The following is a 25,434-nucleotide window of genomic DNA, read 5'->3' as shown; positions in this document are numbered from 1 at the left end:
TCTGAATTTTCGAAAGGTATTTGACAAAGTACCTCATAAAAGAGTCTAGAGGAAATTGGAAAATTATGGGACAGGAGGTAGTGTTTTATCATGGATTAAAAATTGGTTAAAAGATAGAAAACAGAGAGTAGGTTAAATGGTCAGTATTCCCAATGGAGAAGGGTAGATAGTGGGGTCCTGCAGGGGTCTGTTCTAGGATTGCCGCTTTTTAACATATTTATAAATGATCTAGAGATGAGAATAGCTACCGAAGTAATTAAATTTGCTGACAACACAAAGTTATTCAAAGTTGTGAAATCACAAGAGGATTTTGAAAAATTGCAAGAGGACCTTACGAGACTGGGAAACTGGGCATCCAAATGGTAGATGACGTTTAATGTGAGCAAGTGCAAAGTGATGCAAGTGGGACAGAGGAACCCGAACAACAGCTACGTGAAGCAAGGTCCCCCATTAGTAGTCACCAAACAGGAAAAGGATCTAGGTGTCATCATTGATGAGACGTTGAAACTCTCTGCTCAGTGTGTAGCGGCAGCTAAGAAAGCAAGTAGAATGTTAGGTATTATTAGGAAAAGAATGTAAAACAAAATGAGGATGTTATACCTTTGTATCGCTCCATGATGCGACCGCATCTCAAGTACTGTGTGCAATTCTGGTCACTGCATCTCAAAAAAAGATATAGAAGAATTAGAAAAGGTACAAAGAAGGGCAACAAAAATGATACAGGGGATGGGAAAACTTCCCTATGAGGAAATGCTAAAGCGGCTAGGGCTCTTCAGCTTGCAGAAAAGATGGCTGAGGGAAGATATGATAGAGGTCTATAAAATAATGAGTGGCGTGGAATGGGTAGGTGTGAATTGCTTGTTTACTCTTTCCAAAAATACCAGAACTAGGGGCACGCAATGAAGCTACAAAGTATTAATTTTAAAGGAAATCGGAGAAAATATTTCTTCACACAATGTGTAATTAAACTGTGGAATTCGTTGCCAGAGAATGTTGGATAACTTCCTAAAAGAAAAGTCCATAAGCCATTATTAACATAGTCTTGGGGAAAATCCACTGTTTATTTCTAGGATAAGCACCATAAAATGTATTCTACTGTTTTGGGATCTTGCCAGGTACTTGTGACCTGGGCTGGCCACTGATGGACACAGGATACTGGGCTTGATGGACCTTTGGTCTGTCCCAGTATTGCAAATACTTAGGGCACAATTGCGATATGGGGTATTAGTGTTAGGTCAGGACATGGATGTTGAAGCATTATCCAGGCAGCATGGAGCACTTACTGCTTGTTAACTGGGTAATATACAATATGTGGAACCACTTCTGCCCCTTATATAGGCTAATCCCTGGATTCTATATAAAGCGCCTAGAGATGTGTGCCGAAATCCAGACAGAACCTATAACAATGTGCTTAACTTAATTGGCTTATCAGTGTTAACAGCACTTCACAAGCTATGAGCACTAATTGGCAATAATTAGAATTTACATGCACAACTCGGTAGGCGTATTCTGTAACGCACTGTGCCTCACTTCTAAGGCGTACAGACAAAAATGGGCATGGTTATAGGTGTGAAAATGGGCATTTTGTGGGCATTCCGAAATTTATTAATTGCATTTGTATCCCACATTTCCCACCTATTTGCAGGCTCATTGTGGCTTACAATGTTCCGTTTTGGCTTTCACCATTCCAGAGTAGAAGATAACAATTGGTGTTTCATAAAGATCATGGATGACAAAATAGAATTAATTAAACAGATATAGGAAGAAACAGTTCAGCATTTAAGGTAAAGTGATGATGTGTTACATTTATAGTTCTTGACCGTTGTGGTATGCCTTGTTGAAGAGATAGGTCTTCAGAGATTTACGAAAATTGATTAGTTCGTAAATTGTTTTTAGGTTAAACGGTAATGCGTTCCACAGCTGCGCACATATGTAGGGAAAGCTGGACGCATGTGTTAGTCTGTATTTTAGACCTTTACAGCTAGGGAAGCGAAGATTAAGGAATGTGCTGGATGATTTTTTAGCGTTCCTGGGTGGCAAGTCGACCAGGTCTAGCATGTAGGTTGGGGCTTCTCCGTGAATAATTTTGTGAACTAGAGTGCATACCTTGAACGCGATACGTTCTTTAAGTGGAAGCCAGTGTAACTTTTCTCTTAAGGGTTTTCGTATTTTGTTTTCCCAAATATGAGTCTAGATGCAGTGTTCTGAGCTGTCTGAAGTTTCTTAATAATTTGTTCTTTACACATGTAGTTATAGAATATTGCCCTCTGTGCCTAAATCTATGTGCTGGGATTTACGCCATGTTTTCATTGGTGTAAATGGATGCACTTAGCTTTAGTTGGATGCACTTAGTTGGGATACCAACTAAGCATATACTATATTAGGCGCCATTTATAGAATATGCTTAGGCAAAAAATGTTTTCCATGCGAGTTTCTTAGGCGCCAAATATAAAATCCCCCCCCCCCCCCCCACAAGTGCTTTTGTGTTAACTGCTGGCAGGTAACGTGTACTTATGGGAACATTAATGCAGAACCTAAATAAGGAAATTCTGGTTATGTCCTCACTATGGGGGGGGGGGGGGGGGGGCTTTTAAAAAAGTTGCTCTAGTGGTTTTAGCTCATGGGAAAAATCAGCTGATGGTCAACGCTGAGATGCTCATAGGAATATAATAGGCATCTCAGCGTTTACCACCAGCTCATTTTTACCATGAGCTAAAAACGTTAGTGTGTCTTTGGAGTAAAGGACTAGCCTAGTGGTTAGTACTGTGGACTTTGATTCTGGGGAACTGGATTCAATTCCCACTGTAGCTCCTCATGATTCGGCAAGTTCCTTAACCCTCCACTGCCCCAGGAACAAATAAGTACCTGTATACACTATGTAAACTGCTTCAAATGTAGCTGCAAAAACCACAGAAAGGCAGTATATCATCCCATTTCCCTTTCAAGACCCCCTAGGTGTCATGTAAATTTGCAGCTACTGTGAGTTGAAGTCCCACATTAAGCTGCAGTAACTTCAAATTTTATCGTGGCTTAGTGAGAAGGCCCCACATTCTTGTAGCTGAAATTCTTATAAATCATGTCTACTTTTGTCATAAAAATGGTTTCAATATTTTAAAAATAAGGGTAAAGTCAACAATTAATTCTGTTTATAAAAAAAATTGAAAAGCATACTGTGTGCTCTCATGGATCTTCAGCAGCAGGCAAATTCATCCTAAAAAGTAAGTTCCAATTAAGACTTCTTGAATACAACTGAAACACATAAGTATTGCCAAACTGGGACAGACAAAGGTCCATCAAGCCCAGAATCCTTTTTCTAACAGGGGCCAATCCAGGTCACAAATACCTGGCAAGATCCCAAAAAAAGTACAAAACATTTTATGCTGCTTATCCCAGAAATATTTTCCCCAAGTCCAATTTAATAATGGTCTATGGACTTTTCCTTTAGGAAGCTGGCCAAATCTTTTTTTAAACTCTGCTAAGCTAACCACCTTTACAACGAATTCCAGAGTTGAATTACACATTAAGTGAAGAAAAATTTTCTCCAATCTGTTTTAAATTTACTACTTTGTAGCTTCAACGCATGCCCCCTAGTCCTAGTATTTTCGGAAAGTGTACACAGATGCTTCACGTCCACCCGTTCCACTCCACTCATTATTTTATAGACCTCTATCATATCTCCCCTCAGCTGTCTTTTCTTCAAGCTGAAGAGCCCCAGCCACTTTAGCCTTTCCTCATAGGAAAGTCGTCCCACCCCCTTTATCATTTTCGTCGCCCTTCTCTGCACCTTTTCTAATTCCATTATATCCTTTTTAAGATGCGGTGACCAGAATTGAACACAATATTCAAGGTGCGGTCGTACTATGGAGCGATACAAAGGCATTATAACGTCCTCATTTTTGTTTTCCATTCTTTTCCTAATAATACCTAACATTCTATTTGCTTTCTTAGCTGCCGAAGCAACTGAGCATGTTTCAACAGATCATCAACGATGACACCTAGATCCCTTTCTTGGTCTGTGAGTCCTAACGTGGAACCTTGCATGACGTAGCTATAATTTGGGTTCCTCTTTCTCACATGTATCACTTTGCACTTGTTCACATTACACGTCATTTGCCATGTAGACGCCCAGTCTCCCAGTCTCGTAAGGTCCTCTTGTAATTTTTCACAATCCTCCCGCGATTTAACAACTTTGAATAACTTTGTGTCGTCAGCAAATTTAATTACCTCACTAGTTTCCCCTATCTCAAGTTCATTTATAAATATGTTAAAAGCAGCAGTCCCAGCACAGACCCCTGGAGAATCCCACTAACTACCCTTATCCATTGAGAATACTGGCCATTTAACCCTACTCTCTGTTTTCTATCTTTTAACCAGTTTTTAATCCACAATAGGACACTACCTCCTATCCCATGACTCTCCAATTTCCTCTGGAGTCTTTCATGAGATACTTTGTCAAACGCCTTTTGAAAATCCAGATGCACAATATCAACCGGCTCACCTATATCCACGTTTGTTCACCCCTTCAAACAAATGTAGTAGACTGGTGAGGCAAGATTTCCTTTCACTAAATCCATGTTGGCTTTGTCTCATTAATCCATGCTCTTGAATATGCTCTGTAATTTTGTTCTTTATAATTGTCTCTACCATTTTGCCCGGCACCGACGTAGGACTCACCGGTGTATAATTTTCCAGATCTCCTGTGGAACCTTTTAAAAAAATCGGCGTTACATTGGCCACCCTCCAATTTTCCGGTGCTACGCTCCATTTTAAGGATAAATTACATATTACTAACAATAGTTCCGCAAGTTCATTTTTCAGTTCTATCAGTACTCTGGGATGAATACCATCCAGTCCAGGAGATTTGCTACTCTTCAATTTGTCAAATTGCCCCATTGTCAGGTTCTCAGGTTCAGAGCCCGCGGGGCCGGGCTCTGGAGCAAACGTGAGCCCTTGGGTTGCTGACGAGGAGCGACAGCAGCAGGTAAAACCCACCAACCAACGCTGGGCAAGCACACCGACACTGGCAGGGACTGCAGGCACTGCCCAGCAAGCTGGAACACACGGACTGGAACACTGGACTGGAATTCCCCAGACTGGAGGACACAGGACTGGAACACCGGACTGGAACGCTGGACTGGAATCCCCCGGACTGGAGGACACAGGACCGGAACACTGGACTGGAGCACACCGGACTGGTCCACACAGCTTCACCTGCACTTAGCTACTAAGCCCCCCAGGAGTTGAGCTCCTGGGTTCGAGTAGCCGGCAGGACTTACTGGACGACACAGGGACCAGGACTAGAACAAGCTGAACTGAAGTGCACCTAACTCCTAAAGTGACCAAAAGTGTTCCTAAGCCCAGCACCAACAGAAAAGCTCCTAAGCCCTCCACTAACAGCAGTGCTCCTAACAGAAACTAACAGGGGTGCCCCTACACCCTACACTAACAAAAGTGCAGGGAAGCCACAAGGGAAAAGGAAGGGAAGACAAATGCCAGACCTAACACTGGTGCTTCCTAAGCACCAAGCTGCAGCAGCTAAACACGGGTTCTCACCCCGGTGCTTCCTAAGCACCAAGCTACAGCAGCTAAACACAGGTCACGAGAAAAAGCGGGGAAGACACAAGGAAACAGGCAGGAAAGCCAAATACCCAAACAACAAAAGGTGCTTCCTAAGCACTTACTAACAAGGGTGCTCCCAGCACCAAACTCCAGCACTGCACCAACAGCAGTGCTACTCACCGTAACAAAAGGGAAAAACAGGGAAGTCAAACACACAAGTCACAAGTGCACACTGCACTAAACTAACCTGGACCTAAAGCAAGTAGCCAGAAGCAAACGTTGCGAAGGCCCTGAAGGAAAGAACACCACTTCCTTATCAAGGCCCTCCCTGATGATGTCACACTCCCTAGACCCAGGCAACAGCACAATGACCCAGAGAGCACACTGAAACCCATAGAGGCCCAACCCACACCAATGCAACACCGTGAAGCACTTGAAGCCAATACACCCAAAGAGAGTTAGAGCTAACTCCGTCCACACACACAGCTGTAGTAAAGTGAAACAATTAGCCCCATGTTGCTGGAAGCTGCCAGCACAGAGAGACAGAGCCAGCTCAGAAAGGACAGACAAGAGAAACAGAAGCCAGCTAAGAAGCTGACCCCCAGGAAAGAGATAAGTTTGAGAGGGGTTCTGACCCCAATCATAACACCCATTACATCCTCTAGTTCTAAAGAGATTTCATTCAGGTTCTCTAACTCATTAGCTTCAAATACCATTTCTGGCACCGGTGTCTCTCCCAAATCTTCCTCGGTGAAGACTGAACCAAAGAATTCATTTAATTTCTCCGCTACGGTTTTGTCTTCCCTGATCGTCCCTTTTACCCCTCGGTCATCTAGTTGTCCAAATGATTCTTTTGCCGGCTTCCTGCTTTTAATATACCTACAAAACCTTTTACTATGTGTTTTTGCCTCCAAATCAGCGCTTTGCATTTGACTTGACATTCCTTATGCTGTTTCTTATTATTTTCAGTCAGTTCCTTCTTCCATTTTCTGAAGGATTTTCTTTTAGCTCTAATAGCTTCCTTCACCTCACTTTTTAACCATGCCAGCTGTCGTTTGGTCTTCTGTCCACCTTTTTTAATATGTGGAATATATTTGGCCTGGGCTTCCAGGATGGTGTTTTTGAACAGCATCCATGCCTGATGTAAATTTTTGACCCTCGAAGCCGCTCCTCTAAGTTTTTGTTTTTACCGTTCTTCTCATTGTATCATAGTCTCCTTTTTTAAATGCTAATGTATTGGATTTCCTGTGTATACTTACTTTAAAGCTAATATCAAATTAACTTCTAGTATTAAAACAGGATTATCAATGAAAGTATACCTATAATATCCATGTACAGCATAAATGCTAAAACACAATAATATTATACATAATATATTTTTTGAAGCATAGTGAATAGTTATTATTTGAAAACAACTTAAGTTGCATTTCACCATCTCATGACCAAAATCAGCATTGTACATAATCAAGCTAAACAAGCTTTTTTTCTAATTTGAAAATATGTTGACATAACATTTCTACAGTGCTAGGGAGAAATTACCTCAACTAAAACAATAGTTCACCACACACAATACAACTTTACTAAGCAGTAATTTCCATAATTATCCATTATTCATTTGTATATAGAAACAATGAAACGAAATGTCCTGAACTAATTGTAACATTTGTTAGTCAATGGAAAATTAGTCTATTTATAAAGATGATTATATATACACTATAGTACAAAATGCAAAATAAATTAGAACTCTGATGTGGGATGTCACAAAATTCCATTCATGAAATCTTTCTTAAAAGGATATGGGATTTATACTAGGCCACACTAATGATGCAATTTACAAACTATTTTTTACTATTTAAGTAAAGTAGCAGCAATACATCATTGAGAAAGCATCTACTTTGCTAGAATTTAAATTATTGTGAAAAAACAGAAGATTAATAGAATATGCTTCATAAGGAGGTTATATGTAAGGCTAGTGACCAAACAGTTTGAAGGAATATGTAGCAGAATATCTAAGCTTTCTGATAATAACTATAACAATTTGTTCTTTAACTTAAGCTAATCTTTTAATATTTAAGTCACTAAAATGGAATACAAACTGACTTGCTCCATTATGAGTTGCCTCAGGAGTCAGAAAGCATCTTGAGCTTCCCAAGTCATTTTTATATATTAGAAGACAGAATATTCAATCAGTCAATCTCCAGTGGGCTTTAGCTGCCAGAATTGTACGAACAATTTAAAGTTACAGCATATACTGCAGGGTCAGAGTCAGGCAAGTGTCACTGAAAGAAGGTGCCTAATTTTTTATCTATAAACAGGGATGAGTGCCCTCTGCTGCAAGCACCATATTGACATAATTACCCTTGTCTTTTGTAGATGCATTTGGATGGTTGTCGTGTGTAATTATCATGTTGCTATGGTCATTATCATTTAATTATACACTAGAGAGGAGTAAAATGATTGCAATCAGTATATGTAATCAGAAACTTCATCCAATTTGGCAATCCACACGTGGATGAAATTTATTGAATCACAATATAAATTCACTAAATTGGGGTCAAAATGATGATCACTGAAACAATCATTTTGCCCATCTCCAATCAGCTATTAAACATACATCCAGGCTGTAGTGCATCAAACTATTTCTTTCTAAAATAGTTCAGAAAAATCAAGTATTATAATTTGAATAAAAAACTCAAAAACCTATTACGGACTAAAGTTTCAACAGCTTAGTTCACAGTTATGTTTCCTAGTCACTTGTGTGCGCTTATGTAGATTTACCAGTATCTCAAACTATGTAAGTTACGTTCATAACATAAATAAAGTTGACTAGGTAAGGGGAGCAAGATGGTGGCAAAGCACTTAGAGGTAGCATGGTGAGCTCTGTGTTGCTTGTGCTGTGTGATGGGTAATCAGAAAAGCAAGGTTTGTTCCTATCCATCTAAGGGCACCCTGCAGCAGCCCTGATCTAGCTATCTATCTCAAAGAATGTGGTGGTGCCTTCCTCTTTCAATAGTTGTCCTGTTCAGGAGCTGGGGATTGGAATAGGTGAGCCTTACCTCAAAAGCACATATGATGTTCTGCTAAGCACCAAATAATGCAAGACTCTTCTTTGACCTGGAATTATTGTACTGCTAAAAAATGAGCAGAAAGCCATGGATGAGGAAGGTTCTGCTATGCCTGTATGCACGGGTGGGTTGTTTGGTGACGACTGTGGATCCCCCCATCCCGGGACATTATTGCAAAATTGGTATAAATAACAGTGAGTGGTTTGGTGGTATAGTTTCTTGGAATGATGACCAAAGGTAATGTTTCTGATACTAGGGACAAAACCTTGATGCTGTCTTTGAAGGGGAAGATGAAGAAGCCATTACACAAGGTTTGGGGAGCAATAGAGGAGCTTGAACAATCAGTTTTGTCCAGATTTAACAAAATGGTGGAGGGTTCAATTTCCTATAAAACAAGCGTGCAAGTGGTCAGCTATAGAAGATGCAGAAGCAGACAAGGTGAGAGATGAAAGACAACCTCTATAGTAAAATGTGGGTAAACTGGTACCTGACATGGCCATGTTTCGCCCTGCTGAGCTGCTGCAGGGATGATATAATACCTGTCACTTTCCTCAAAGTGGGAAACCTGGGGTAGGGTACTACCAACACCCAGGAAAATAGTGAGATCCTCACTGTACTGAATCTCTGTTTTCCTGGGTGTTGGTAAGTACCCTACCCCAGGTTTCCCACTTTGAGGAAAGTGACAGGATTACTCCTTGAGGTACTGTATCGCCCCTGAAGCAGCCCAGCAGGGTGACATACAGCCGTATGAGGTTCAATTTCCCCACATGCCCAGTTCAAACACCATCATAAGCTCTTTGAGCTTCAACAAGGAAAGCTGGAAAATATGGAAAAGAAGCTGGGGAAAATTCAGGCTTGATAACTGGATCAAAAAGTATCTTTTTATAATATATCAAATGTTGGCACTAATTGAGAACTTTAACTAACATTTGACTTTAATTTTCCCAAGTCACCTATGATCTCTGCACTTGATGTGGTTGAGGAAATTCTTCACATATCTAAAGACTCTCCTCCACTTCTGACCAGAGCTTATGTGGACAGTGGGGAAGGTGGAAGCACTGAAGATCAAAGGAGGGTTAAACCAGATAGTTTGGATGTGACTGATTTTTTAGAAGGTTCTTAGTCTAGTATGTCAGCTAAGGGTACCCTGATTGTAACATTTGCCCTTAAACCTGACAGAAATTTGGATTCTTTGTTTGTATTTTTGGTTTGAGCATAATAATTTTTTGGCTTTAATGTTATGGTTTTTCCTAATTTATCCAGAGCTATGCAAAACAAACACAAAGCCTTTTTCATCAAGCATGCTCAAGTGTTAGTTATGGGTGCAAAATATTTCCTGCAATTTCTTTGCAACTGTTTCATAAGATATAAGGGAAATCTATATGTCTGTTGATCCATTATATTTATAGAATTTTCTGAATGCTAAATTTGCACTGGTCATCCTTGCTTTTCTTTTTCCATAGTGTATGCAAAGTGTTTCAATCAGTCTCAATTCAAATTTAATATCATTTATATTTCCTTTTCCTGAGTTGTATTTTCCTTGATGGGGAGATTATTCTTTTTCCCATTTTTTCCCCTGTTCTTCTTTCCCTTCATTTATGGTCTCTGGTAGGCACTGCTCATTGTATAGTATTGCTTTTATGTTTTATATTTGGAGAAATGTAAGCTGTTATTATTCTTAAGTGCAGGCTTGATTTATTTCTTGGAAATTTTCTGAAAGCAAAATTTGAAAAAATGGCCTGATTATATTTTCAGTATGAGACAAAAATGTAAAGCCCATTTGGTATAGGTTGTTTAGCTCTGGAAGGGGATGTCCCAGTTGAGACATTCAGAACGTGCACCATATTTTATAAAAAGTCTGCTGAATGTGTTGTTTTTTTGTAGAATATGTACAAGGGTAAATAAAATAAAATATCACTCAGGATCTGCGTGTGTTAAGTCCAGAATCTTCTAAAATTGTACATACAAAGTGAGCCAATAGGAGCCAAGCTCTGAAGCTTAAATGTTTTGCATTTTTCAGATGGGTTTGAACACCTGAAGGATAAGTATAATTCCCCTCTCAAGTTTAGGACCAAAGAATAAGATAGTTCACAGTTACGTTGAAGGGGGTATAAATGCTAGCTGGAAATCTTTTTAAATACGTGCATTGCTGGTACAGAAAGCATTGTTGATAACCTATAAACGATGTTTTCCGTAGACAGCAGGACTGATAAGGCACAGAAGGATTTTTTGCCATTGCATATCACTGGGCAAAGTTCTGAATATAAGCAGCTCTTCCCATGTGTAGTAGTCTCCTTTGTTCCTCAATTACTGCCACTGCTCAAGATTTAATGCAACTACTGGGAAGTTGGGCAGGATTGTGTGCCTGATCAATTCTTGCTGCCTACAGAAAACACTTATCATATGTGAGAAACAATGCTTTCTCCATCAAGAAGCAGGACTGAGTCAGGCACACGAGTGGGTGACTCCAAAGCTCAGCACTGTTCATCTGAATCTACTGATCATCATTTAGGAGCAGGAAGCACATCAAAATGGTGAAAGAGTTGCAGGCAAATTCAGATAGATAGACAAGCACATCTGAAACAAATTCTTATGTTTCTTATTGTGGACTGTGCAAGGTACAGATATGAATCAAGAACCAGGTTGGTGCTTTGCAGTGAAGCAGACATCAGGAGAGCTATGGTAGCTACAGTGGCTCTGATCTTTCAATTTAGAGGTTAGAGGAACAGGGTTTGTTCAGAAGGGAACTGGATGCAGGATGCTAGCTAATTTGCTAAACTCTGTTTGGTGATTGGAATGTCAGTTCTGTTGGGTTCCAAGGAGACAAATATCTCTGTAGATTTTCTGATGAATTTAGTTCTTTTTCAGCAGTTAGTGAGAACCCATTTACAACCCAGAATGTGCAGGGCTTTCTGACCTGGATTATTATGGGGCTTTGGATAGATGTAAGAAGCACTATTTCCTTGTTAATGTGGAAAAGTGTTATCTGCTTTTGGTAAAAATATAGCTTGGGTTCAAAGAATTTTCATTTTCAGGGTACAGACTGTAGAAGTCTGCCCAGCACTGGCTTTGCTTCCCAATTACAGGTGTTGTCACCCAATCTCTGCTAAGCTTCTGTGGATCCATTCCTTCTAAACAGGATTCCTTTGTGTTTATCCCATGTGGTTTCGAATTCCGTTATTGTTTTCATCTCCACCACCTCCCATGGGAGGGCATTCCAAGTATCTACCACCCTCTCTATGAAAAAAAAATGCATTCTGACATTATTCCTGAGTCTGTCCCTTTCAACCTCAATTCATGTCCTCTAGTTCTACCACCTTCCCGTCTCTTATTTTTGTTTACTTTCCTTGCGTAAAGATCAATTGCCATATTTATAGCAGCTTTCAGCTTGGGCCACTGATTTTCCACTTCACCTATGCCTAACATGCCATCAGTTCCTTCTTCAGGTTTTCCATTTTACCAGTACATCTGAAATCTAGTACTTTGAGTTTTGTGCATCCGCACTCCGCTTTTGCCCTTATATCAAACCATATCATGTGATGATCACTATTACCTAGGTGGGCACCCACATGGACACTGGAAACACTTTCTCCATTTGTGAGCAATAGATCCAGCGTCAACTCTTCCCTAGTGGGTTCCGTCACCATTTGTCTGAGCAAGGCACTTTGACAGGCATCCATGATCTCCCTACTTCTTTCTGATTCTGCTGATAGGACATTCTAATCCACATCAAGCAAGTTAAAATCTCCCAAAAGTAGCACCTCCCCTTTCATACCAAACTTTTGAATATTTTCTATCAGATCCTTGTCCAGCTTATCCACTTATGCCGGAAATCTGTAGATAACACTCTCGTGGATATAGGTTCCATCTTCTCTTTCCAGGACGATCCATAAAGCTTCTTCCTTTCCCCAGGTTCCTCACATTTCAGTCGCTCTGATATTGTTTCTCACATTCAGAGCTACTCCACCTCTTTGGCCCTCCCTATCCTTCCTAAAAAGATTATATCCCGGTATGGTCACATACCATTCATGGGAATCATTGAACCACATCTCTGTAAAAGCAAAATATCCAAGTTTTCTTCAAACATCAGTGTTTGCAAATCTTGAACCTTTTTACTTAGACTACGAGAATTTGTGCTCATTGCTTTATTTAAGTGCTAAGAGTGCTTGGGTGGTTTTCTATATTTAGATGTCTTTTCCCTCTGCCATCATGTTTATTCTGGTGGTGACTTTCTGAAATCCCTTGTTTCCTTTTGTCACCCCACCCTCTAGTTTAAATGTTGAGAAACATACCCTATGAATTTGTCCCCAAGGATCCTTTTTCCTGTCACAGAAAGATGTAGCCCATCATTACAGTACAGCCCGTTATTTTCCCATGTATTACTCCATGTATAACCTATTAATATTTGTTTTCAAAATTCTATATAGCCTAGCTCCGTTTTATCTTTGTGATATTCTGCAAAAGGACTGTTATGCTCTGCACAAGAAATAAGATTAGATTAAAAATTCCTTTGAATTCGGTCTGACAAAAAAATCTACAACTAGGAACAGATGTATTGCAGGCAGTGGCCCTGATCTGTAGAACAAACTACCATATAACCTAAGAGAGATTAAAAGTTCTCATACATTTGGAAGGTATGTTAAGGCTTACCTATTTGATCATTAATTCTTAACGGATCAATTAATGCTAAGATATTTTTAATTTATCACAGCATACAATTATGGTGTTATTTGGGAGAACGGCCCAATTCTCTCCTTATTTATTTATTTTGCAATACCATCTTCACAGGTCTGACAACATATGCCCATAAGGCATTAAAACTTGCACAAGCTGTAGTATCCAGGATTATTTTACAGAAATTATGGTTTGAGCATAATACTCCTGGATTAGAGGAACTGCACTGACTACTGCTCGTCTTTACCAGGGGCGTAGCTATTATGGGGCCACGGGGGTCTGGGCCCCCGTAGATTAGGCCCTGGACCCTCCTGCCGACGTGCAGGACATCAAACTCAGAAACAAAACGAAGAAAGAAGACTTCGGCTGGCGGGGGTTGTGGTTCCCCGCCAGCAAAGGTAGTAGACGGTGACGGCAGTTTGGCGGTGGGAGGGGGGTTGAGAGGATCGTCGGCGGGGGGGGGGGGGGGGGGGGTCAAAGTTGTTGGTGTCGGAAATGGCGGGGCGGTGGCTAAAATGTGCCCCCTCACCTCGGCTCTGGACCCCCCTCCTGCCGAAGTCTGGCTACGCGCCTGGTCTTTACCACCTACACTGGGGGGGGGGGGGGGGGGGCTTTTCCACGCATTCACCACCTTTTCCATACAGAAATATTTTCTTCAATTATTGCTCACCATACCCCTTTTGACCATCATCCTATAACCCTTTGTTCCACAGTTTCTTTTGAACTGAAAGAGGTCTGCTTCTTCTGCATTTAGATGAATACCTAGAGATCTTTGGGACACTGGGAAACTGAAATCAAAAGGCCACATTTGAAAGACACAGAACACTGATACAGTATAAAATACTATTCTTGTTCTCCTGCCAGTTAAAGGTGAGGCAAAAATAGATTAGTTGGGAAAGGGAGGTGGGTGGATGAGAAAATGAGACCATGTCAGAACAGCAGAAACAAGAGCTAGTAGGAGAGCAGGGGGAATAAGAGACTGTGATACTGAAGCAGATACAAGGTGGGAGGGATTAGAAACTGGGCACTGAGTGTAAGAAAAGAACAGGTGAAACTGTAAGAAGCAGAGGCGATGCATAAGAGGCTGGGTGATGAAGCCGGGGCTAGAGGTATAAGAAGAAAGGCAGGAAGTGGAACTGGAAGGAAAACCTCCAGAAGAGATCAAAACGAAGCACAAGAAAGAAGAGTCTAGAAACAAAGGAGGAATGAATACTAGTGGAATAGAGACAGATAACAGAAAATGTATTAGATGGGAAAAGAATATGTACTCAGTGTATCAACGTATGCTGTTTATTAACAAGTTTTATTGTGTTAGCATTATAATGTAGCATACTATGCCATATGAATATTTTTACTGATGTAATTGCCTATTGCTTATGTTTGACATATTCTTGCTGTACATTGCCTTGAGTGAATTCCTTAAAAAAGGCGGTAAATAAATCCTTATATATATAACAAAATAGAAGATAAAGACTTGAAAGTAAATTTATTCTGCCTATTCCTGATGTAGTACCAGCAGTGTCAACTAATCTGTCACACAGGGTCTTTTTTCTAAGCCACGGTAAAAAGTGGCTTGCAGTAGTGTGGGTGCATCTTTAAGGCACATGCAAGGCCATTTTTTTTACCGTGGCTTGGAAACAAGGCTTTTTTTAATGGGCAGGAAATGGTGAGAGCTGAAATTAAAACTAGTGTGCGCCTATTTACGGCATGAGCCCTTACCGCCACCCATTGACCTAGTGGTAAGGGCTCACATGCTACCCGCATGCACCTGCAGTAGAAAATTGTTGTCTACGCTGGAATTTGGCACGTGCCAAACTCAGAATTACCACCGGGAGCATACGCTAGCCTGGGGGTACTGCCAATTTGGTGTGCACTACCTGCACATTAGCCCTCCCATGCCTTAGTAAAAGGCCCCCCCCCACACAAACTTAGAGCCTTATGTTATCATTCCTCATTGAGAAATTACTTTTCCACTGAAAAAAAATTTACTTGCCTGGTATTACCCTGTTCCACCTCTCTTTTCTCCAAAATCTACATATTACTCAGAAATCTAAGATACTACCCAATATTTTTATAAGTTAGGGGGAAATATTTTTTTCCTTATAATTTATCTAATTTGTTTCAACTTGTGTGAATGAGTGTTTTAAACAAATGTTTTGTTTTTCCTTTATTTCCTGTCCACTCCCTACAACCTTTTCCTCATGCCCGAGTACATCATTTCTTTTCTGCGCCTTGCCTTCCCTACAGCCTCTCGTCTTCAATGGGACCTAGTAACAGTGCGTTATCAAGAGCCACAGTTCCGCCTTTGTGCAGTCGGAGGGAAAACTTCCTCCAAGTTGTGATTCCTCCATGGTACAGCTCAGAATATAATCACAGACTTATCAATAAGGAAATATTTCAAATGAGAATTTTAAAAAACGCAAATTTATTCCTCTAATATTGTATAATGTATTTACACAGGAAATTAAACACACATACACAAAATTAAAAACAAATAAAAAACATGTCACAAATATCAACTACTGACTGATGCATCTGCAGAAAGAATTTCCTTTTAAATTGGGATGATAGTGCCATATTCGCGAACAATTTTTGACCACAAAAATATACCTTTAAGTACAATTTAAGAATCAAGTATTTGTCAGATTTACAGCTATTTCTACCAATACTGTAGCACACAAGGCAATCTCATCCTAAGAGGCTTCCAAGGAAATCAGAAGAGACTATTCTGTCTGTATTTATAACTGTGTCCATATCTCTCCTCCACTGCTGAAACTTTTAGGATCTCCCTAATGAGTTTATTACATAACTCCATCTGGCCTTGGGAAAATCTAATAGGTGTAGATTCCTTGCTCTGATAGAGTTTTTGAACAGTTCTAATTTTCTATGTAATATAAAACTCTTCTTTAATGTGTGCTATATTACAGACTTATAACCATCAGCATCTGTTCTCTCAAATTAGTTGACTGGCCATCTAAAAGCCACTAATTTTATATTGGTCTCCAAATTTGTGAACAGTTTCCTTGGTAATTATACATTATTGCAATATGGATTCAGATACTACACCTTCATACCAGGGCACTACATTCCAATCTGATAGTTTTAGGATGGTAGGTAAAGCTCCTGGTGATCTGGTTGCTCACCATGTCAGAAGTTAGCATATGTTGGGTACCCCCCCCCCCCAAAAAAAAAAAAACAAACAAACAAACAAAAAAAATGCTGGGTGTGAATTTCTAGATATAGCATATTCTGCCAAGCCAGATCTTTGGAGTCCATGTGACCTGGCCATAATTCTGCCTCACACTGTTCCTGCTCTCACTAGCTCCCCAACTGACTCTTCACCTCCTTTCCTATTTACCCTAGTAGATTGTGAAGGACATTTTCGATATGACGTCTCTAAATTAGACTTTGGACATTTTGCTCAGAAAGTCCAGAATCTGAATAACAAATATAGTGATTTTCAAAACAGCAAAACTATTATTTTTTAAAAATGGCCACTTGATAGATGTTTTTGTCCTGTGTGTGTCCATCTTTTGGTCCATTTTTGGAAAAAAAAATTGTCCAAGTGAAAAACGTACAAAATCAAGCCACTGATATGTAGGAGGAGCCAGCATTCTTAGTAGACTGGCCACACAAACATCCCAGCAGAGCAGTGGGGTACTCTAGGGGGAACTGCAGTGGACTTCACATAATCGCTTCCAGGTACACATCTCACTGTTGCTCCCTTATATTGTATAGTGAGTCCCCCAAAACCTACTGTACCCAACTATACACCACTTCAATAGTCTTTATGGCTGCAGGTGTCACCTATATGTGGGTAAAGTAGGCTTTTGGTGGGTTTTGGAGGGCTCACACATTCCACCACAACTGTAACAGTTAGAGTGGGTTATTGGCCTGGGTCCCATTCTCTACAATGCACTGCACTGCCCACTAGGCTACTCCAGGGATCTACTGGATCTACTTGTGTTTTGGATGCACTGCAGACGAACAGCATTAAAAAACATCTGGAAAATGGGTTTCAAAAATATTAATTTGGACATTTTACTGAGAAAAACGTCCAAATGCTGCTTTAAGCCACTGTTTAGACATTTTTCTCTTTCGAAAATGAGCCCCACAGTCCTCTTGGAGTACAAGGGAAAACAGGAAGCACACAGGGTACATGGAGTGGGGGTGATAAAACACATTCTGCTGCTGGAGCTCAGCCTGATCTTTATTTTGGGGGACACTGTGCTACTCCTGATGCAGCAGCTTCCAACCCATGGTGGGACAAAGATGAGATAAACTTGTCCATTGAACTCCAGGTAGATAGTGGAGGTCACAGAGAGTAAACCTTTTGCTATACTTTCCTTTATAACCCTGCATCTATATATGGCAGCCATTTTTCTTCCCCCTTCTGTTATATGTTTTCAAAGATGTTTTGATAGAAATCACTAGACTTGGATGAATATCAAGTGACAATTACAATGATGGACAACTTTTAAACTATATACCACTCTATGTCTAATTTATACAATTTCATGCCCATATATGATAAAACGATTTCATGGACATTGAGGAAACGCTACCACCATTCTGTACATCTTTACATATTTTACTTCACCTAGAACTTATATTCCGCACACATCAAAATATAGTTCAAAGTGGATTACAATAAGACTGCTAATTATATTTAAAAGTCTGTATAATTCTCTTCTACATTTTGCTCTATCATGCCACATCATGTAGGGTTTGTTTTTGTATACAGAGTAAAATTATTTTTAAATCTTAGAAAACAGTACTAGGGACTGGTACAGGGGTTCTAACAAACTATGACTGCACATATCATTGTCAATAATTTCTGCTTATATATATATATATATATATATATATATATATAGCTTTGCAAAGGTACAACATATATAGCATACACATTGCATGTAAATCACATTTTATTAATATGCAAGTTCATGCATATTGACAAGTATCAAATATACATAATGAGTTACTGAATGCTAAACAGTGAACAAAAAACAAAGCATCACTAGAACTGAAGGTTGGCTTCTTTTGTCCATGTTAAACCAGCTTCATTTAATTTTTTTATGTATAAACGTTTATTTACTCCAACACCCCCAAATAGTAATTTCAGTACAGAAAATCCACATATCAATACACAAATTAAGGTTAACAAATAAGATGTAGGTGAAGCCTTTTTATTGGATTAAGTTAATACTAGCTTTCAAGAGCTAATGCGGAATCAGCTATGGATGACGGCTGAATATATATGCACATTACAGGTTGTAACATATATCTAAGTGGACTGATAAAGTAACTGAATTATTTTATTTAAATTAAGATTGAAAGTGTTATATTCATTTGGTTTTTGTTTTCACTTTTAATTAGCATACTACTGTTGCAGTTATCGGAGTCTATGCTAAAACTTACAAGTACTTTATTTCAGGCCCAGAGCTAACATGGGGCCAAAGGAGAGAAGACCAACCCTACCCTATTTAACTTTGAGGGCCATGAATGGAGAACATATGGGAAAAAAGCCTTGTAGAGCCATCTACATCACAGCAGCTCCTATGCCACACCCTAGCTCTCTGCAACAGCGATCAGCACTCCTGAAAGTCTCGCAGAGCTGGCTGGTTCATGGCGATTTCGGCGACCCCTCTTTTGGCACCTTAGACAGCTGTTGAGAAGAAAAACAGGAAAGTCGAGCCATGCAATAGAAAGTGAGATGTGGACAACGGTGAGCAGCATACACAGGACTCTGGAAGACATACAGACAGAAGAAAAACATTAAAAAATAAAGGATGACAAACATAAAAGGGGAAATAGGAAGGAGAAAACGGTTCATACAGCAAGTGAAAGAAAAAGCACTTAGGAAAGGCAAACATGGTGGCTAATAAATGAAAGACAAAATTAGTTGAAATGAACATGAAGGAAGGGAGCCATAAGTCAACAGGAACATTAAAGGTGAAGACAAAATAAGAAACATGAGGGGAAAAAAAAGGAACTGGGGAGGATGAAGGATGGATACGCAAAACAGTGATGTAACAAAACATTGTAAGGTATATGGGAAAGGAGGAAGACAAATGAGTAGCAGTAGAGAAAAATTAAGTAAGTGAGGATAACAAGAAAGTACACAAGAAGCTAGAGAAAAACAAGTTGCAAAACAACAGAAGGAAAAAATAGGAAGAAAGTAAGATACACAGAAAGAGAAGCAGAATTCATATGCTCCTAACTCACTTCTCAATACAGCTTTTGAAGCAGTGAAATGGCAGTAGGACCATTCCACTGAGAACAGCAGAGAAACTTTCTGTTTTATCAACTTACAAAAATAAACTGCAAAACTCTCAAGTGACTACAAATTTCTCAATCATATTGTTGTTGTGTCCAAGTACTTATCACAGAGGTCCTTAAACTTTTCTTGGGGATGGCCACATAGAACATTTCTAACCATCAAGATAACAGATTGGGGGAGGGGGTACATGCTTGTTAAGTTGATAATTTGGGAGTGGATCCTTTCTGTCTGGCCATCTTAGTGATTTCAAATACTGGGGAATGGCAGATTAAGCATCAATAATGATACTCCTTTTGTCTTGGATGTTGGCAACCCTATCATACTCCTGTGAATTCCATCATGTGGCCTGAAGGCAGGAGTGCATTTTTTTCTGCCTCCTGCTCTGACACAGATTCTACTACTGTATGAATGCTCAAAAATTCAAAGACCTGCACTTTCTCTCCTCCCTGCTGATCTCATGCATTGTGAGACAGGGCAGTGAGGCAGTCAATGATTTTTAAACACGTTTGGGATGCCACTATAGTTAATGTCAGAGTGAACAGAAGTGTTGGAATGTGCTCCTGAGCCAGATGAAATTTGGCCATGAACTGAATGTGCTCCACTGACCACAGTTTTGGGACCCCATTATTACTGAATACATTCATTACTCCTCAGTAGCTAAGGCTAGTAGAATTCCAAGATGAACACAGCTTTAGTCCAGGTGTCCCACAGCCCAAACTTGCATGAGGTAAGATTCTTATAGAACAAGACACCTTACACTGGACATATTAAATTATAAAAGCAACAGGGAAACACAAAATGCTGCACAAGAGACACAGAAGTGGCACAAACAAGAAACAAAGAAACAGAAGAAAAAGGCAGTAGGAATTTTAAAAAGTGGGAGAAAAATGATGATCCTTTTAGGAAGACAGTAGTCTGGAATGACAGGCATGTAACAGGAAGAAAAAACAGGAAAGAGAAAAAAGATTAGCAACGTGATTGAACACCAAATAATGAACCAATGCAACAATGATTAAACAGTATTTTAGTTCAGTCTGCAAGGGAATATGACAGAGATGGTATGCAACATGTATACCTTTTAAGATAACAGAGTGACTAAAATGCACACTGACAAATATCTTTTTAATGTGATTTGAATGTTTCATACATTAAGTTCTAGTTATCTGAACAGAAAACAGCAAAAGATGCTTAAACCCCAACAAAAAAAACATATAGGCAGAAGATAAGATCTTGCCCTCTGCCTTTTAACTTTGACCATTTTAAATAAAATATCCAATAACCAGATCTGCTATTATACAAATGTTTCAGCTTTCTTCCAATGAAAAAAATAATCCAAACTGTTTAAACCTATTGTGTATACCTAATCAGGTTGGATAAGAGGGCGGGCTTGTTTAAGACTATACAATAAACAGGGAGAACATATTCTTACTTGTTTATTTTCTTTCCTCTAGTTCTACTGGGTCCTGTGAGAGGTGCACATCACACAGAAACACCCCCCCCCCCCACAAAAGGGTCTTCAGGAATGGAATAATCACGGGTCATGTTTCAGCACTCATGCACCTGCGTCAGGGGTCAAAACAGAGAGAAACACTGTATAAATCAAAAACGTTGTTCTCCCAAGAGAGTGGTACAAAGCCACTATGGCTTAAGATTCTGCAACCAGAATGTGAACGCCAAACGTCACTCAAAAAGCTTTGTGCCACCTTTATCTGTTTTGGAAGAACAACATTTTTGGTTTATACAGTGTTTCTATTCATAGTTCTGTTTGAGAGAGTCTATTTCCATTTGACCCCTGATGCAGGTGCATGAGCGCTGAAACATGACCTGTGCGGGTCTTTTGATTAAAAAAACTCGATTGTTCCATTCCTGAAGTCCCTTTTGGGCTTTTTTTCTGTGACGTGTTTGTCTGCATTTTGAACCCTCTCTTTTTGCTACTGAATGTGCCCATCAGCCAGCAGATGAGGGGAGAGAAACTCTAGAATTCTGGCCTCTGACCTATAAGAGTTATGTCCGTTGTTCGGTATACTGAATGACAAAAAAAATATAGCAGTATCTACTTAGCTTCATTGAAATGGAATAAAAATTTTTAGAAAAAGCTATAACAAACTTCACAAACATGAATTTCTGGACTTGTCTGGTAGGAGTAAAGGAAAATAAAATTGTCAGGTACCAAGAATAATTTCTCTTTCCTGTGTCCTTACCAGACTAGTCCAAGACCTGTGGGATGTAACAAAACAAAGCAATCTATAAGGCCAGGCCTGAAATCCTTGCTCACAGAACTTAAGCACCAAAATTCACATCTGCTCTTGTGGCAACATAGAACCTATAATGCTTTGTAATAGTATGAAGGGATGACCATGCTGCCGTTCTACATTTGTCATGATGAGCTATCACTCTAGATTCCGCCCAAGATGCAGCTATCCCTCCCATAGAGTGAGCCCTCAGATCTTCTGGAGGCGATTCCTTTTCAGAATACAAGTTGAAGAAATCAACTGTTTGAGCCAATGGGCAATGGTGGCCTTAGAGACTGCTTTAACTTTCATTGAACCTCCAAAAAAGAACAACCAACCCATCTTCAATATAAAAGGTCCATCAAACCCAGTATCCAGCATCCAGAGGCCTATCCAGGTCACAAGTACCTGGAAAGATACCAAAGAATAAAACAGATTTTATGCTACTAATCCTAGAAATAAGTAACAGATTTTTCCACATCCATCTAAATAATGGATTATGGACTTTCTTTTAGGAAATTATCCAAACCTTTTTTAAACCCTGTTAAGTGCTTTTACTACATTCTCTGGCAAAAAATTCCAGATTTTAACTATATCCTCACTCAATGAAAAAATATTTTCTGCAATTTCTTTTAAATTTACTATTCTGTAGTTTCATTGTGTGCCCCCTAGTCCTTGCATTTTTGTAAAGAGTAAACAAGCAATTCATGTCTACGCATTCCACTCAACTTAGTATTTTATTGACCCCTGTCATATTTCTCTGTCATCTCTCTCCTCAACCATCTGTTCTCGAATCTGAAGAGCCCTAGCCTCTTCAGTCTTTCCTCATAGGGAAGTAGTCCCATCTCCTTTATTATTTTTGTCACCCTTCTCTGTACCTTCTCTAATTCCACTATATCTTCGAGATGCGGTGACCAGAATTGAACACTGTATTCAAGGTGCAGTCATATCAAGGAGTGATACAAAGGCATTATAATATTATCATTCCTATTTGCTGTCTTAGCCACCACTGATATCAATACAGGGGTAATATGGTCAAACCTACTTACCCCAACAACCATCCTTGCTGATGCATTCTGCAGAATTTGCAACTCATTACACTGGGCTTGCGACAAACCAACATACAGAGCATTGCAATAATCCAATCAGGACAACACTAAACTCTGTACCACAATCTGAAAATCGATCATGGAGAGTGTAGGTATCTCTTTTGTTCTGAACATAATAAAAGGAAGACTGAATTACTTTGGTTACTTGTGCCTGCATGGTTAATTCTAAATTGGCTATAACACTCAGACTCATAATTTGATTTTTAATAGGAAGGAGTACTATTTGAAATTCTACAGACCTAAACTGAATCTGAGTGGAAAAGATATATTGATAATATTCTTTTAAGCAGACTGCCAGCAATTAGATACTTGTTTCCAATGGTTAAATCAATGTGATGACAATCTTAATTTTCAAGTGACCAAGATGACTCTGAAATATCTTTAATATACATTTTAAATAAAAAAGAAAAATCATTTCAAGACTATGGTTTTTCAGAAACCTACAGACAAGAACAAACTGCAACATTATCCAAGTTTTCATGTATGCTGTTTGAAAACCAATGTAACAAATGAGCCAGTTTTTGATATTTAACAAACTTATTGGAAAATATTAGTTTCATTTAGACCACAACAACTTTGAGACAAGATACAAGGTAAAAATAATAAAAAGAAAAAAAGAACAAAAACTAATTAGAGCAGGATCAAAGAGGCAATCCGCAGCCAGACTTCAGCGAGTCCTTCTACCCTATTAGGTTACCTGGGTCGAACATGGTACACTTTCTTTTGAAATCAAAAATTCCTTCAATTTCTTGGGATCCATAAACATATATGTAACAGATTGTAATGTTATTATACAACGACAAGGAAAAACTAATTTAAACAATCCTCCCAAAGCCAAAATTTTAGATTTTAAACCGAGGAACTCTCGCCGACGGGCTTGAGTCTCTCTGTTTAAATCTGGAAAAATTCGAACGGTATGCCCAAGAAATTTGCTGTTCAAAAATTTAAAATAAAGCTTAAAGACATTTGTTTTATCCATTTCCAGTGCAAATGAAACAATAAGAGTAGTTCTTTCCGTAATTAGTTCCAATGAGTTTTCAAGAAACTCTGTAATATTAAGTTCTGGTTGCTGTGGCTGAGGATTCAGCGGATTCACTGTTCTCCCAGTTATGTATTGTGTTCGGGTAATAGGCGGAAAACCCTCTGCTGGTATGCCCAAAATTTCTCTAAAGTATTTTCTTAACATGTCCATAGCTGAGATTAATGGCGATTTGGGAAAATTAATAAACCTCAGATTGTTTTTTTTCCCCTGATTCTCAAGAAATTCTAGCTTACGTGCCAGAATCTCTCTGTCCTTCGCCACATTTCCCGCAAAATTTTTTAAAGTGGAAAGTTCAGTTCTCAAAGACTCAATTTGCACTGCTTGAGTTTGAAAATTGTCCACAAGTTGATTTTGCTGGTGTTTTAATGTATCAATATTTTGTGAAAAGTTACTCGTTACTTGAGAAAGCATAGCGTTCATTCCCTGGATAACATCCCATAGGGCATCTAAAGTTACTACTTTAGGTTTTTTTACCTCCAGTAAAACCAGGGTATTGCTCATCGGAGAAGGGGTAGAAGTCATCAAACCCTTTTGGTGTTCCGCTCCGATTGGGGAAAGACCACCGTCGAGGCCTCCTGAGGGCAGGGGAAAATCAGCCACTTCGGACGTCCCTTCCGCTCTCACCGTCGGGGTCTCTCTACTTCCTGGTTGTGGAGGATTGATGTTCCCAGGCGGACTAAGCGATAGCGCCTCCTCGCTGGTCTCCGGCGATGTTATTGCGGAGCATTCTGTGGCGGGTTGCCGCATGATCAGTGGCTGAACCCCGAATTGTTCCAGAACTGTTTGTCGCGAGGAGGGAACACTCCCAGGGAGTAAGGAGGCCGACTCCCTGGGTTTTCCTTTCCGCTTCCCCATGTCCTGCACAAGGAAACGAACCTCCTAACGTTCAACGGCCTGGTAAGTCAGGAGCTTAGTTTTTGATATTTAAATGGCTGTACACCATCCAAAGAAAGTTTGAAGCCCAAGAAAAAAAAATATGAGCAGTAGATTTTAAGAGAAAAGTTACTTAGATAAGAGCATCAAACATGCATACAGCAGTGCTCAGGATACTGAAAGGAGTCTTCTTTTGACTAGAACAAAGCCCGACAATAAGTCTAAATTAGTGTACATGGGGAATAGAAGGTGGTATCAGAGTACAACATTGCTGTTGAGTTCTACAAATTTCTCTGTGTTTCTTGGTGCCTTTTCCTTATGCCAAAATAGAAAAGTGGGGGTGGGTATGAGTGTGGGTCCCCCACCTCTCCCAACTTCCCAGCCTACTGATATTTTGTGGCAGTTTTCTGTTGCAAACTTGGTGCAGCTGAGAGCAGCTATGGGCAAACCTACTGTCCGGGGGTGGGGGGGGGGGGGGAGGGGGGGGGGGGGGTGGGGGGGGGGAAGGAGGGGGGGGGGGGGGGGGGAAGACAGGACTCCAGCCTCAGAAATAACATATTGCTTAGCCCTTTGAGCACCATTCACCCTCCGGATACCA

The 25,434-nt window shown here is 39.8% G+C and overlaps 1 protein-coding gene across 5 annotated transcripts in view; it reads right to left on the bottom strand.

Annotated features, from left to right (window-relative positions):
- PHF14 (PHD finger protein 14) overlaps positions 1-25,434 on the bottom strand; it is a 599,885-nt gene that overhangs the window by 174,565 nt on the left and 399,886 nt on the right. The window contains exon 19 of one of the 5 annotated variants that reach the window (XM_030201117.1): positions 18,244-18,966. The exons of the other annotated variants lie outside the window; for them this stretch is intronic. Within the exon in view, the coding sequence (XP_030056977.1) occupies positions 18,870-18,966 (97 nt within the window). The 3' untranslated portion in view covers positions 18,244-18,869. Of the gene's footprint in view, positions 1-18,243; positions 18,967-25,434 lie in introns of those variants that run through there. 5 annotated transcript variants of the gene reach the window in all.

This window comes from Microcaecilia unicolor, chromosome 1, assembly GCF_901765095.1.
Source record: "Microcaecilia unicolor chromosome 1, aMicUni1.1, whole genome shotgun sequence".
Classification (NCBI taxonomy): Eukaryota; Metazoa; Chordata; class Amphibia; order Gymnophiona; family Siphonopidae; genus Microcaecilia; species Microcaecilia unicolor.
This window is presented reverse-complemented; position numbering and strand designations above follow the sequence as displayed.